Source organism: Artemia sp. Qi Xiang Cuo, chromosome 10, assembly GCF_049724085.1.
Source record: "Artemia sp. Qi Xiang Cuo chromosome 10, ASM4972408v1, whole genome shotgun sequence".
NCBI classification, from domain to species: Eukaryota; Metazoa; Arthropoda; class Branchiopoda; order Anostraca; family Artemiidae; genus Artemia; species Artemia sp. Qi Xiang Cuo.
In genome coordinates, this window is record NC_142803.1 from 59,641,666 (window position 1) to 59,656,500 (window position 14,835).

At 33.1% G+C, this 14,835-nt stretch overlaps 1 protein-coding gene across 1 annotated transcript; it reads left to right on the forward strand.

The window, feature by feature from the left end:
- Nucleotides 1-11,077: 11,077 nt before the first annotated feature.
- LOC148947966 (uncharacterized) lies at nucleotides 11,078-11,554 on the forward strand (the record flags this gene model as incomplete). The annotated part of the gene is made up of 1 exon (XM_089096052.1): nucleotides 11,078-11,554. A coding segment is annotated over one exon (477 nt), but the record flags the coding sequence as incomplete, so codon positions are not given.
- Nucleotides 11,555-14,835: the final 3,281 nt, after the last annotated feature.

The following is a 14,835-nucleotide window of genomic DNA, read 5'->3' on the forward strand; positions in this document are numbered from 1 at the left end:
ATGTATGCAATTGTTTGTTATACCAATGATCGTCTTTTAATGTAATTTCCTATACAGGGGTTTCGGACAAGGCGGTTCTAATGGTGTACTTTTTGTTTTGATCTGACTCCTCTGTTAGGAACTATGAGTTTTTATATTTCTTAACATTGGACGTGATCGTCTCTTACTAGGTTGCTAGCTACCGCTGCAACCCGGATAACATCGTTCTATACTCAGGCAGTGCTAGCGCGCTGTCTATGATAATAAACTGATTACACACAGGAAAAGCCTACGGCTTTTTCTTCTTTGAAATAGTAAGAGACGAGTCTCAAGCAATCAAGTAGCTAGCTAATTCCAATGTATGCAATTGTTTGTTATTCCAATGATCGTCTTTTATTGTAACTAGGTTTCAGCCATCTCTACAGCCATGATACTGATCGAAATTACATAATCCCTATTTATGTTTTAGTTAACATGGGCAAGGTGTCATTCTTTATTGTAATCAAGCCAAAGGGCGGTAAGTTTCCTTTATAGGGGTTTTGAACAATGCAGTTCTAATGGTGTACTTTTTATTTTAAAAAACAAAAGTTCCTTATTATAATAATTAGGTTGCTAGCTACTGCTGCAACCCAAACTCACATATATATTTATTTATGAGAGGCAGCCTGGCCGAGTGATCAAAGGCACTGGTGTTAGCCACCTGTCTCTTCGGAGGCGTGGGTTCAAATTTTACCGCTGGTATACGATTATGTTTGAAAGACTGCAGTGTGAAAAGACATCAAAAATGCAGTTTTTGGTGGAAAAATTATTCTCTTTTAGAAATAATTTATTTTAGTTACTATAGATTTTTAACCCAATTAATTTCCTTTAAAATAAGCCATTGAACAACTATCTACGATGTTCCAAAGCCAAGCTATCTCTGGATACAAAGAAAAAAAAATATCCCGTTTAGGCAGAATGTTGTAGTAGCTGCCACTTTTCTTGATTTTCAAGCCAATATATTTCCCTTGCTGTTCAAGCCAAGGGACAGAAAGTTTACTATGCAGGGGTTTCGAACAAGGCGGTTCTAATGGTGTACTTTTTGTTTTGATTTGACTCCTTTTTTAGGAACTATGGGTTTTTATATTTCTTAACATTGAACGTGATCGTCTCTTACTAGGTTGCTAGCTACCGCTACAACCCGGAACGATACCAAAAATCCTTACTGTATTACAAACAGGAAAAAGCATATTGTTTTTTCTTAATTGGAATAGCAAGAGACGACCTGGCTAGAACCTACAATTATGACATCATTGATCAATCTTTGTGTTCCTTATATTTCCCTTGCTGTTCAAGCCAAGGTACAGAAAGTTTCCTATACAGGGGTTTCGGACAAGGTGGTTCTAATAGTGTACTTTTTGTTTTGATCTGACTCCTCTGTTAGGAACTATGGGTTTTTATATTTCTTAACATTGGACGTGATCGTCTCTTACTAGGTTGCTAGCTACCGCTGCAACCCGGATGAGCTATATTCGTCCTTTATGTAACTACACCTGGAACCACCATATATTAGTTAGTATGGGAGAGAGATCGTTCTTTACTGTAAAAACGCATAAAAAACTTGTTCATATTCATTGTTGTACATTTTGTTTATATTCAATATTTTTATATTCATTTTATATTCCTTATTATGGGTTGGACAAACATTTCGGGGGAGGGAGGTTCAAACCCACTAAACCCTTTGGATAAATCCTTGAATGTTATTAATTTCCTTTAAAATGAGCCATTGGACAACTCTCTACGATTTTTCTGTGCAAGCTATCTATGGAATATAAAGTTTAAATACAACCTTACCACGAACTGTTTGATTGCTTCAAAAATCAAATATCTTTGAAAAGATAGAAGTATGAAAAGACATCAAAAATACAGTTTTTAGTGGCAAAATTTGTCCTGTTTTAAAAATAATTTGTTTTAGTTACAGAAGGTTTTTAACCCAATTAATTTCCTTTATAATGAGCCATTGAACAACTCTCTACGATCTTCCAGTGTCAAGCTATCTGTGGAAAAGAAGAAAGAAAAAAAGATGCCGTTTGTGGAAAATAACATGGTTAAAGTCAATTTTCATGATTTTCAAGCCAATATATTTTCTTTGTTATTCAAGCCAAAGGACGGTAAGTTTACTAGATAGAAGTTTTGAACAAAGCGGTTCTAATAGTGTACTTCTTGTTTTAATCTGAATCTTTTTTTTAGTAGTTATAGGTTTTTATATTTCTTAACATTGGACGTGATCGTCTCTTACTAGGTTGCTAGCTACCGCTGCAACCTGGATTAGGAGTTATGGGTTTTTATACTTCTTAAAATTGGACATGATCTTCTCTTACTAGGTTGCTAGCTACTGCTGAAACCCGGATCTTTATTATGACCACGAACTGTTTGATTTAATACTTCAATTACTATGAGTTACAGTTCGTTCCTTATTGTAAATTTTCCATTGCATCTACAAACTGTTCCGCAGTTGCCAATCTATACCTTGGAAGCTTTTCGTTAAACTGACAACATTTCTTTTGGAGATTGCTATGAAGCTTTGCCAAAGCATTTCTAGCCGACTTTTCAACAGCATCCGCTCTTTCAAAGAAAATTTTAATCTGTAATTTTGAATACTTTTCGTGATCCCGATAAAACATGCGTAAAATGTTTCTCAATTTACAAAGATCAGCCTGCATTTTTGCCATCTTCTTGTATTTCTGAATGTAATTTTTCCCTTTGTCCCTATGCGTTCTTCGGTACAACCTCGCAGAGAATTTAATTTTTTTCATTATAGCTATTGTCACCCCAGTATCTACCCATTATTCTGGTAGCAACTTTTTTCTTATGTTTGTTTCGGTAATCTATATCGTTATCATACCGTTCCTTGCTCTTTTGTTTGGCTGTCTCAATTTTCCCTTCTCGATACCCCTGATCCGTAAGATACCTCTGTTTTGCTCTGTCATATTTCATTTTCTTAAAACCTGGATCACAAGACATCTTAGTAGCAATCCTTACGTGTGCTCGAGCTTTATTGCGTTCGGAGGTGTTTTTATCTCTTTTAAATAAACTTTTCTGATATTTCAGGATGTTAGCTTTTTTTTTGTGTAGTAAAGTTTTTTATTAGTTGAAATTTGGATTGCTCTATTTTGATATTGTTTTTGGTTATTCTTTCTTTTTTTCCACTCGCGTGAGACCATATTTTTTCAAGGTTTAAAATTATTAAGTACACAATACCCCGTGTCGAGTATCTAAAACCTAGCATAAAACAAACTAATTTTTAAATTTTCAGGTATTTATCTTGTTTGAATTACAAAATTAGTATTATTGGTTAGATACCATAAATATTTTTGCAGTTTACTTAATAAGTTTAGCGTTTCTGGACTGAAAACCAAAATAATTGCAATTATAAGACAATAATATAGAGATACGTACTTTACGGGTTACAAACCAAAAAAGGTTTAGTTCCAGGATACAATAATAACTTTGAACTGAGATGAAAAAAATTTTCTTCCAGGAGACAAAAAGTAAAACTAATTATAAAATTTTCATATATTTTTGTTGTTTAAATTAAGAACTTACTATTACTGATTAGGCATCATAAATATTTTTGCAGTATACATAATAATTTTAGCGATTAAACCAAAAAAGAAAATTTTGTTTCCAGGAGTTTCGGTTACTATTGAGACAAGTAGCTATTATTACTAAAGAGTTCATTACCATGAACTGTTTGATTGCTTCAAAATTCAAATATCTTTGAAAAGACTGCAGTAAGAAAATACATCAAAAATGCAATTTTTTTGACAAAATTAATTCTACTTTAAAAAGTATTTTATTTTTAATTACAAAAGTGACTAGATGTTGCAATTGCCTTTGAAATGAGCTATTATACAGCTCTCTATGATTTTCCAGTTCCCAGCTAGCTGAGCAGGAAAAAAAAGCGGAAAGAAAAAAATATCCCGTTTGTGGAGAATAACGTGGTAAAAGTCAATTTTCTTGATTTTCAAGCCAATATATTTTCTTTGTTATTCAAGCCAAAGGGCGGTAAGTTTCATTTATAGATGATTCTGACAAGGCGGTTCTAATGGTGTACTTTTTGTTTTGATCTGACTCTTTTTTTAGGAGTTGGGGGGTTTTATATTTCTTAACATTGGAGGTGATCGTCTCTTACTAGGTTGCTAGCTACCGCTGCAACCCGGATAACTCTATACGATGTTCCAGTGTCAAGCTATCTGTGGAAAACAAGAAAGAAAAAAGAAAAAAAGAAAAAAATATGCCGTTTAGGCAGAAAGTTATAGTAGCTGCCACTTTCCTTGATTTTCAAGCCAACATATATCCCTTGCTGTTCAAGCCAAGGGACAAAAAGTTTCCTATACAGGAGTTTCGGACAAGGCAGTTTTAATGGTGTACTTTTTGTTTTGATCTGACTCCTTTTTAAGGAAGTAAGGGTTTTTATATTTCTTAACATTGGACGTGATCGTCTCTTACTAGGTTTGTAGCTACCGCTGTAACCCGGATATCCCTGGAACCACCATTTATCAGTTACAATGGGCGAGAGATCATTTTTTATTGTAAAATCAAAAATCAATAAATCCTATTTATAGTATCGATCCTTTATGTAATTTATTTAAAATTTTCAGGAATTATTCTAGTTTTTGTTGACAAATAAGATTTTTTTTTCAAGAAATTGAGCAGCTAACTAAGTCCAATATATGCATTGGTATGTTCTTCAAATGATTGTCTTTTAATGTAGTTACAAACAGGAAAAAGCCTATGGATTTTTCTTATTTGGAATAGTAAGAGATGATCTTCAGAGAATGAGGCTTCAAACTAAGCCCAATATGTGCCAATATTTGCAGTAATAGTACATTTTTTAGTTTATTAACGAATTTATTATCATGTTTTATATATAACTTGCTTACAAGTCTCTGATGGTACAATGTAAGCATACACAATTGTCAGGTGAAATAACGGGGTTCGATTCCCCGTTGCGGAGAACTTTTAAAGTATTGAAATTAAAGCAATGTCTTTTAAATTTTAATAAGGAACTCGTTTAGTTACCCCCTAGCTAAAATACTGAGGATTATATGAATGAACCACAGGGTTCAGTTCCTTTGGACTTGAGTTCATTCTTTACTATAAAATCCTTATATAAAGTGTTTAAGTTACTATTGGCTAGAGTTTGTTCTTTATTATAAGATATTCACATAGTTATGTGAGGCAGCGTGGCCGAGTGATTTAAGGCGCTGGTGTTAGCTACCCGTCATTTCGGAGGTATGGGTTCGAACCCCACCGCTGACAGTATTTTAGACCAAAGCAAACAAATTACCTGTTTGAGTCATAAATTGTATTCTTATTTTATTTAGTATGGGCTGAAGTTCGTTCTTTACTGTAAATTTAAAACAAAATTAAGTACACATAGCGCTAGATCTAGAGATTTCCTTTAAAATGAGCCATTGAACAACTCTCTACGATGTTCCAGTGCTAAGCTATCTGTGGAAAAGAAAGAAAAAAATATCCCGTTTGTGGAGAATAACGTGGTTAAAGTCAATTTTCTTGATTATCAAGCCAATATATTTTCTTTGTTATTCAAGCCGCAGGGCGGTAAGTTTCCTTTATAGGGGTTTCGGACAAGGCGGTTCTAATGGTGTACTTTTTGTTTTGATCTGACTCTGTTTTTAGGAGTTAGGGGTTTTTATATTTCTTAACATTGGACCTGATCGTCCCTTACTAGGTTGCTAGCTACCGCTGCAACCCGGAAAGAGAAAAAATATCCCGTTTGGGGAGAATAACGTGGTTAAAGTCAATTTTCTTGATTTTAAAGCCAATATATTTCCCTTGCTGTTCAAGCCAAGGGACAGAAAGTTTCCTATACAGGGGTTTCGGACAAGGCGGTTCTAACGGTGTACTTTTTGTTTTGATCTGACTCCTTTTTAGGAACTATGGGTTTTTATATTTCTTAACATTGGACGTGATCGTCTCTTACTAGGTTGCTAGCTACCGCTGCAACCCGGAAATATAAATACTGTAATCTTAACTATAGTGAAGTTGCGTATGCAAGTTAGTATAGGGAAGAGTTCGATCTTTATTATAAAACTTTATTATGACCACGAACTGTTTGATTTAATACTTAAGTTACTATGGGTTCAGTTCGTTCCTTATTGTACTTTAATATAAACTATGGACTAAAGTTCGTTCTTTAATGTAAAAATTCGATGATCGAGCCTTTATTTAACCCGGATTAAAAAATTATTATCATATCTTATATGTAACTTTCATTTTATAAGTCTTCGATAGTCTAATGGTAAGTATGTCCACTTGTTACCTGGGAGAAGGGGTTCGATTCCCCGTCGGGGAGAACTTTTAATATGTTGAATTAAAAGCACTATCTTTTCAATTTAAAATTTAAAAAGAAACTTGTTTATTTACATTCTAGCTAAAATAATGAAGATAATATTAATGAACCACAGTGTTGAGTTTCTTTGGACTTGAGTTCGTTTTTTAACTATAAATACAAACAGGAAAAAGCCTACGGCTTTTTCTTCTTTTAAATAGTAAGAGACGAAACTCAAACAATCAAGTAGCTAACTAAGTCCAATGTATGGAATGGTTTGTTATTTCAGTGATCGTCTTTTAATGTAAAAATTTTTAACTCTATAATCTTCGAATATTTGAACCTTTTATAATTTATAATGATGTATAATATAAATACTGTAATCTTAACTATATTAACTATAGTGAAGTTGCGTATGCAAGTTAGTATAGGGAAGAGTTCGATCTTTATTATAATTTAAATTAAAAAATTACTATTACTGATTAGGCATCATAAATATTTTTGCAGTTTACATAATAATTTTAGCGATTAAGCCAAAAAGAAAATTTTGGTTCCAGGAGTTTCGGTTACTATTGAGACAAGTAGCTATTATTACTATAGAGTTCATTACATGGACTGTTTTATTGCTTCAAAATTCAAATATCTTTGAAAAGACTGCAGTATGAAAATACATCAAAAATGCAATTTTTTTGACAAAATTGATTCTACTTTAAAAAGTATTTTATTTTTAAATACAAAAGTGACTAGATGTTGCAATTTCCTTTAAAATGAGCTATTATACAGCTCTCTATGATTTTCCAGTGCCCAGCTAGCTGAGCAGAAAGAAAAAGCGGAAAGAAAAAAATATCCCGTTTGTGGAGAATAACGTGGTAAAAGTCAATTTTCTTGATTTTCAAGCCAATATATTTTCTTTGTTATTCAAGCCAAAGGGAGGTAAGTTTCCTTTATAGAGGATTCGGACAAGGCGGTTCTAATGGTGTACTTTTTGTTTTGATCTGACTCTTTTTTTAGGAGTTGGGGGGTTTTATATTTCTTGACATTGGAGGTGATCGTCTCTTACTAGGTTGCTAGCTACCGCTGCAACCCGGATAATAACAAAATTTAATTAGAGTTCGTTCTTTATTGTTATGTTAGCATTGGACGTGATCGTCTCTTATTGTGATATTCATGAATGAGACCATTTACAGTTTTGACGTTTCTTATATAGTAATTATGACGTCACTGCATCAAAAATACAGTTTTTATTGGAAAAATTTATTCTCTTTTAGAAATAATTTATTTTAGTTACAAAAGGTTTTAACCCAATTAATTTCCTTTAAAATGAGCTATTGAACAACCCTCTACGATGTTCCAGTGCCAAGCTATCTCTGGAAAAGAAAGAAAAAAGAAAAAAATATCCGGTTTGGGGAGAATAACGTGGTAAAAGTCAATTTGCTTGATTTTCAAGCCAATATATTTCCCTTGCTGTTCAAGCCAAGGGACAGAAAGTTTCCTATACAGGGGTTTCGGACAAGGCGATTCTAATGGTGTACTTTTTGTTTTGATCTGACTCCTTTGTTAGGAACTATGGGTTTTTATATTTCTTAACATTGGACGTGATCGTCTCTTACTAGGTTGCTAGCTACCGCTGCAACCCGGATCTAAATCATTAGTCTTACAAACACATTTACTAATAACCCTAACAGGCTCGTTTTCGCCATAATTGAAAAACATTGCTTTTCCTTTGCTGTTGATAGGTATGCTTGTATATATATTTTTATTGCTGCTACATAAACTGCAATTACTCCTTCCAAAATTAATTTACGAATTTTCTAAGAAGTACGCCTCCGTATATTCACTGTGTTGTCGAACATTTTCCATTGCATCTATAAACTGTTCCGCAGTTGCCAATCCACACCTTGGAAGCTTTTCGTTAAAATGACAACATTTCTTTTGGATATTACTATGAAGCTTTGCCAAAGAATTTCTAGCCGACTTTTAAACAGCATCCGCTGTTTCAAAGAGAATTTTAATCTGTAATTTTGAATACTTTTCGTGATCCCGATAAAACATGCGTAAAATGTTTCTCAATTTACAAAGATCAGCCTGCATTTTTGCCATCTTCTTGTATTTCTGAATGTAATTTTTCCCTTTTTCCTTATGCGTTCTTCGGTACAACCTCGCAGAGAATTTAATTTTTTCATTATAGCTTTTGTCACCCCAGTATCTAACCATTATTCTGGTAGCAACTTTTTTCTTATGTTTGTTTCGGTAATCTTCATCATTATCATACCGTTCCTTACTCTTTTGTTTGGCTGTCTCAATTTTCACATGTCTATAATCTTCATCATTGTGATAACACATCTTGCTGTTTTGTTTTGCTCTCTCAATTACTACTTCTCGATACGCCTTTTTTGATCTGACTCCTTTTTTAGGAACTATGGGTTTTTATATTTCTTAACATTGGACGTGATCGTCTCTTACTAGGTTGCTAGCTACCGCTGCAACCCGGATTTTTACCTTAGGAAATCACGGGTCTCACGTTCGATTCCTACATCAAACACAAATTTCATAAAAATTAATAGGAAGATACTTAGAATGTAAAAAATTGTATCATTGGAAAAGTAAAATATCATCATTAGAGTACAATAAAATGACATCAATAAAAAAAACTATTAAAATAAATAATCCATATATTCATATAAATGTCAGAGTGAATGAATCACCAATCCATGAAAACACGCATGACTTTTAACAGAAACATCACGCACTTTGAACTGAGAACAGCACGAATTTTCACGGTAGTTGAATCCGGTCATTGCACTGTCTGCTTGTATGATGGGAGACACTCTGCTACCTTATATTATAGCTTAATTGGCTACCTGTCTGCTTGTAAGCGTTGTAGCTATATGGAGGGACTGTCCGCTCTCTATCATTACATCTTCTTATATTTCTGAATGTAATTTTTCCCTTTGTCCTTATGCGTTTTTCGGTACAACCTCGCAGAGAATTTAATTTTTTCATTATAGCTTTTGTCACCCCAGTATCTACCCATTATTCTGGTAGCAACTTTTTTCTTATGTTTGATTCGGTAATCTATATCGTTATCCTACCATTCTTTACTCTTTTGTTTGGCTGTCTCAATTTTTGCATGTCTATAAACTACATCATTATAATAACGCTGTTTGTCACTATCATTTATTACTTCTCGATACGCCTGGTCGGTTGAATACCTTTGCTTTTTTCTTTTCAAGATGCTATCTCTGTTTTTTTGGTAGTACTGTTTTTTTTAACTTGCGTGTAGCTTGCTTGATTAAAACCATTATGTAACCATTAGTTGAATGTTTTTATGTCACGTATCAAGTATCAAGAACCTAACAAAAAATTATACTAATTTTTAAATTTTCAGGTATTTTTCTAGTCTAAATTAAAAGATTAAAACTATTGTTCAGACACAATAAATATTTTTGCAGTTTATAACTTTAGCGATTCTGAACTAAAAACGAAAATAAAATAAAAATAAATTTTTTCAATTTTGACGTCACGTCGCTAATAAAGTCATATATGGTTATTAGTACACAATAGGTTTTAGATATTACGTCATGTCACTTATTACGTCATATATGGTTATTAGTAGATAATCGGTAAAATATTCGGTCTTTATTATAATTTAAAATGATCCATTGAACAACTCTCTACGATGCTCCAATGCTAAGCTATCTATGGAATATAAAGTTTAAAATACAACCTTACCACGAACTGTTTGATTGCTTCAAAAACAAAAATCAAATGTCTTTGAAAAGACAGCAGTATGGAAAGACATCAAAAATACAGTTTTTAGTGGAAAAATTTATCCTGTTTTAATTTGTTTTAGTTACAAAAGGTTTTTAACCCAATTAATTTCCTTTAAAATTAACCATTGAACAACTTTCTACGATGTTCCAGTGCAAAGCTATCTCTGGATAACAAGAAAGAAAAAATATCCCGTTTAGGCAGAATGTTGTAGTTGCTGCCACTTTTCTTGATTGTCACAAGCCAATATATTTCCCTTGCTGTTCAAGCCAAATGACAGAAAGTTTCCTCTACAGGGGTTTCGGACAAGGCAGTTCTAATGGTGTACTTTTTGTTTTGATCTGACTAATTTTTTAGGAGCTATGGGTTTTTACATTTCTTAACATTGGACGTGATCGTCTCTTACTAGGTTGCTAGCTACCGCTGCAACCCGAGAATGTTGCATCAGCTGCCACTTTTCTTGCTTTTCAAGCCAATATATTTCCCTTGCTGTTCAAGCCAAGGGACAAAAAGTTTCCTATACAGGGGTTTCGGACAAGGCGGTTCTAATGGTGTACTTTTTGTTTTGACCTGACTCTATTTTTAGAAGTTAGAGGTTTTTATATTTCTTAACATTGGATGTGATCGTCTCTTACTTGGTTGCTAGCTACCGCTGCAACCTGGATGATCGTCTCTTACTAGATTGCCAGCTATTGCTGCAACCCTGATTAGTGACTCTAGATACACTCCATATAGGCCTAATTTGAATATTGTATAGGGCCGGAAAAATACAGCTGCAACCCTGATTACAAACAGGAAAAAGCCTACGGCTTTTTCTTCTTTGAAATAGTAAGAGACGAGCAACCCGGATTGACAACCCAGATTTAGGAGTTATGGGTTTTTATATTTCTTAACATTAGACGTGATCATCTCTTACTAGGTTACTAGCTACCGCTGCAACCTGGTGGCCTATGCAAGTTAGTATAGGCAAGAGTTCGTTCTTTATTGTAAACTATTGAAAAAGTAATGTTTAGGGATACCGATTCAATAATGCTGCCACGAGAAGTACACGCAGTCAATAAATGGCTCCAGTCACCTCAATTGTACCACGTTATGCGAGACCATCCTTACCATGGAGTTGAAATCTTAGCAGGCATGTTTGGCGTCAAGTTGGGTCAACGGAGGACAGAAATCAGGAAATTTGCTTCAGAATTAATATATCGCTCAATAGGGGATCAGTATAAATACACAGACCAGAACCTGCTTGCAGAAATATTTTGGAATGATGTCAGAAATAACTGTATAGTTCATGACGCTTACCTCTGTGGGAGTTTTAAAGTGTCTGGCGAAAGCGAAATTCGACCTTTTCCTACAAAAAGAAAGTGTCGCCAATTTGTTGGTAATATACAAAATAACCAATTGGACAAGGACAAAGCTTGCCCAGTCAAATGCAGACCCAGTAATCACAAGGATTGGCTCTACTGCTAGTATTGTTTCCCCTTTTTTCGAAACAAAGGCAAATTTGCTCAGGCTCTTAATCTCTGATTCTTAGAAATGGGTTTCTGTTTTCAGAAATGAGAAAATCCACGTTTAAAATACATTTGATTTTATTAATAATATTTGATTCTTTAGTAAAGTTGGGTTTTAGTTTTCAGAAATAAGAGCACCAACGTTTAAAATACATCTGGTTTTATTAATAATATTTGTTTTTTTTAAAAAGCTTGGGTTTTAGTTTTCGGGAATGAGAACATCTACGTTTAAAATATATCTGATTTTATTAATAATATTGAATTTTGTAATAAAGTTGGGTTTTAGTTTTCAGAAATAAGAAAATCCACGTTTAAAATACATCTTATGGGTACATTTATAGTAGCTCGAATAGCATACCTCTTATGGGCATTGTCAAAAACTGCTTTTATATATATACTTTGTTCCAAGTTTTCAAAACGCATTGGTTGAATGTTTGAATGTTAGCTGAATGTTTAAGTCACGTATCAAGTACCAAGAACCTAACAAAAAATTCAACTAATTTTAAAATTTTTAGGTATTTTTCTAGTCTAAATTAAAAGATTAAAACTATTGCTCAGATACCATAAGTATTTTTGCAGTTTATAACTTTACCGATTCTGAACTGAAAACGAAAATAAAATAAAAATTTATTTTTTAAATTTTTACGTCAAGTCACTCATTACGTCATATATGGTTATTTAGTAATATTTTATATTACTATATTTTATATTTCATGATTACAAAATGTAATTAGAGGTCGTTCTTTATTGTAATTAGGGGGTGTTTTCCCCTTTTTTAGAAAATAAGGTAAATTTTCTCAGGCTCGTATTTTTTGATGGATATGAGTAAACTTGATGAAGCTTATATATCTAAAATCAGCATAAGAATCCGATTCTTCTGATGTATCTATTAATATTAAAGTTACGTTTTTTAGAGTTTCAGTTACTATTGAGACGAGTTGCTCTTACTATACAGTTCGTTACCACGAACTGTTTGATAAATTATTACTATTTAAAGTAAATCAGTAAAGTCATTTAAGAATTATTTTGTTAATAATACCTTGCGATGACGTTGTGGCTTAAGCTGCACCTTTTGATTGAAGGTTGGCAGGTTCAAACCCATGTGTTGCAAGAAAATTGATGCAAATGCATAAGCTTTGTCTCTAAAACATCGGCTTAAAATGTAAAAATCCAATTCTTTTAATGTATCTATTGGTATCAAAATTCCGTTCCTTAGAGTTTCGGTTACTAGCGAGACAGGTCGCTCTTACTATACAGTTCATTACCACGAACCGTTTGATAGATTTAATGAACTGTGCCGATCATCTGTATTAAAATTTCAACTGCCTATATAACCCTGATAAAGATGAAATTTACATAATCAAGATTTATAATGAACTATATCGATCCTTTATGTATATTTAATTTTCTTAGGAAGTTAACTATTTTTTTATCATGTCTTATATGTAAAATACTCATCATGAGTATCCAATAGTACAATGATAAACATACCCGCTTGTCACGAGGGTGATCGGGGTTCGATTCCCCGTTGTAGGGAATTTTTAATTTGTTGACTTAAACATAACTTTACAAGCCTACACTATAGTTAAGCGACCCATACCAGTTAGTACAGGCAAGGATTGGATCTTTATTATAATTTATTATTTGTATTATATGGTTACATCCTCAGATTATGACGTCGTTCATAAATCTTGTACATGATCTTAATTGGAATTTTTTTAGGAGTTATGGGTTTTTATATTTCTTAACATTAGACGTGATCGTCTCTTACTAGGTTGCAAGCTACCGCTGCAACCCAGATTTATAATGAACCACGTCGATCCTTTATGTAATCTCTTACTAGGTTACTAGCTACCGCTGCAACCCAGTTTAAAATGAGTCATTGAACATCTCTCTACGATGTTCCAGTGCCAAGCTATCTGTGGAATTGCTAACTTATACTATAATTAAGTGGCGTATAAAATTTAGTATAGGCAAGAGGTCGTTCTTTATTATAAATAGTAAGAGACGAAACTCAAACAATCAAGTAGCTAACTAAGTCCAATGTATGGAATGGTTTGTTATTTCAGTGATCGTCTTTTAATGTAATTAAAAGCACTATCTTTTCAATTTAAAATTTAAAAAAGAAACTTGTTTATTTACATTCTAGCTAAAATAATGAAGATAATATGAATGAACCACAGTGTTCAGTTTCTTTGGACTTGAGTTCGTTTTTTAACTATAAATACAAACAGGAAAAAGCCTACGGCTTTTTCTTCTTTTAAATAGTAAGAGACGAAACTCAAACAATCAAGTAGCTAACTAAGTCCAATGTATGGAATGGTTTGTTATTTCAGTGATCGTCTTTTAATGTAAAGAAAATTATAAAAAATACTGTAATCTTAACTATAGTAAAGTTGCGTATGCAAGTTAGTATAGGGAAGAGTTTGATCTTTATTATACTGGAAACAAAGAAAAGAGAATCTTATATAGTAATTATGACGTCACTGCATCAAAAATACAGTTTTTATTGGAAAAATTTATTCTCTTTTAGAAATAATTTATTTTAGTTACTATAGATTTTTAACCCAATTAATTTCCTTTAAAATGAGCTATTGAACAACCCTCTACGATGTTCCAGTGCCAAGCTATCTCTGGATACAAAGAAAAGAAAAAAATATTCCTTTTGGGGAGAATAACGTGGTTAAAGTCAATTTTCTTGATTTTCAAGCCAATATATTTCCCTTGCTGTTCAAGCCAAGGGACAGAAAGTTTCCTATACAGGGTTTTCTGACAAGGCGGTTCTAATGGTGTACTTTTTGTTTTGATCTGACTCCTTTTTTAGGAGCTATGGGTTTTTATATTTCTTAACATTGGACGTGATCGTCTCTTACTAGGTTGCTAGCTACCGCTGCAACCCGGATATTCCAATGATCGTCTTTTAATGTAATAACCTATACTATAATTAAGTGGCGTTTAAAATTTAGCTTAGTCAAGAGGTCGTTCTTTATTATAACATCTCTACAGCCATGATACTGATGGAAATTACATAATCCCTAGTTAGGTTTCAGTTAACATGGGCAAGGTTTCGTTCTTTATTGTGAAAAGTAGAATCAATTTTGTCAAAAAACTGCATTTTTGATGTATTTTCATGCTGCAGTCTTTTCAAAGATATTTGAATTTTGAACCAATCAAACAGTTCATGGTAATGAACTCTATAGTAAAAATTTAAATAGGCTAGAGGTCGATCTTTACCATACT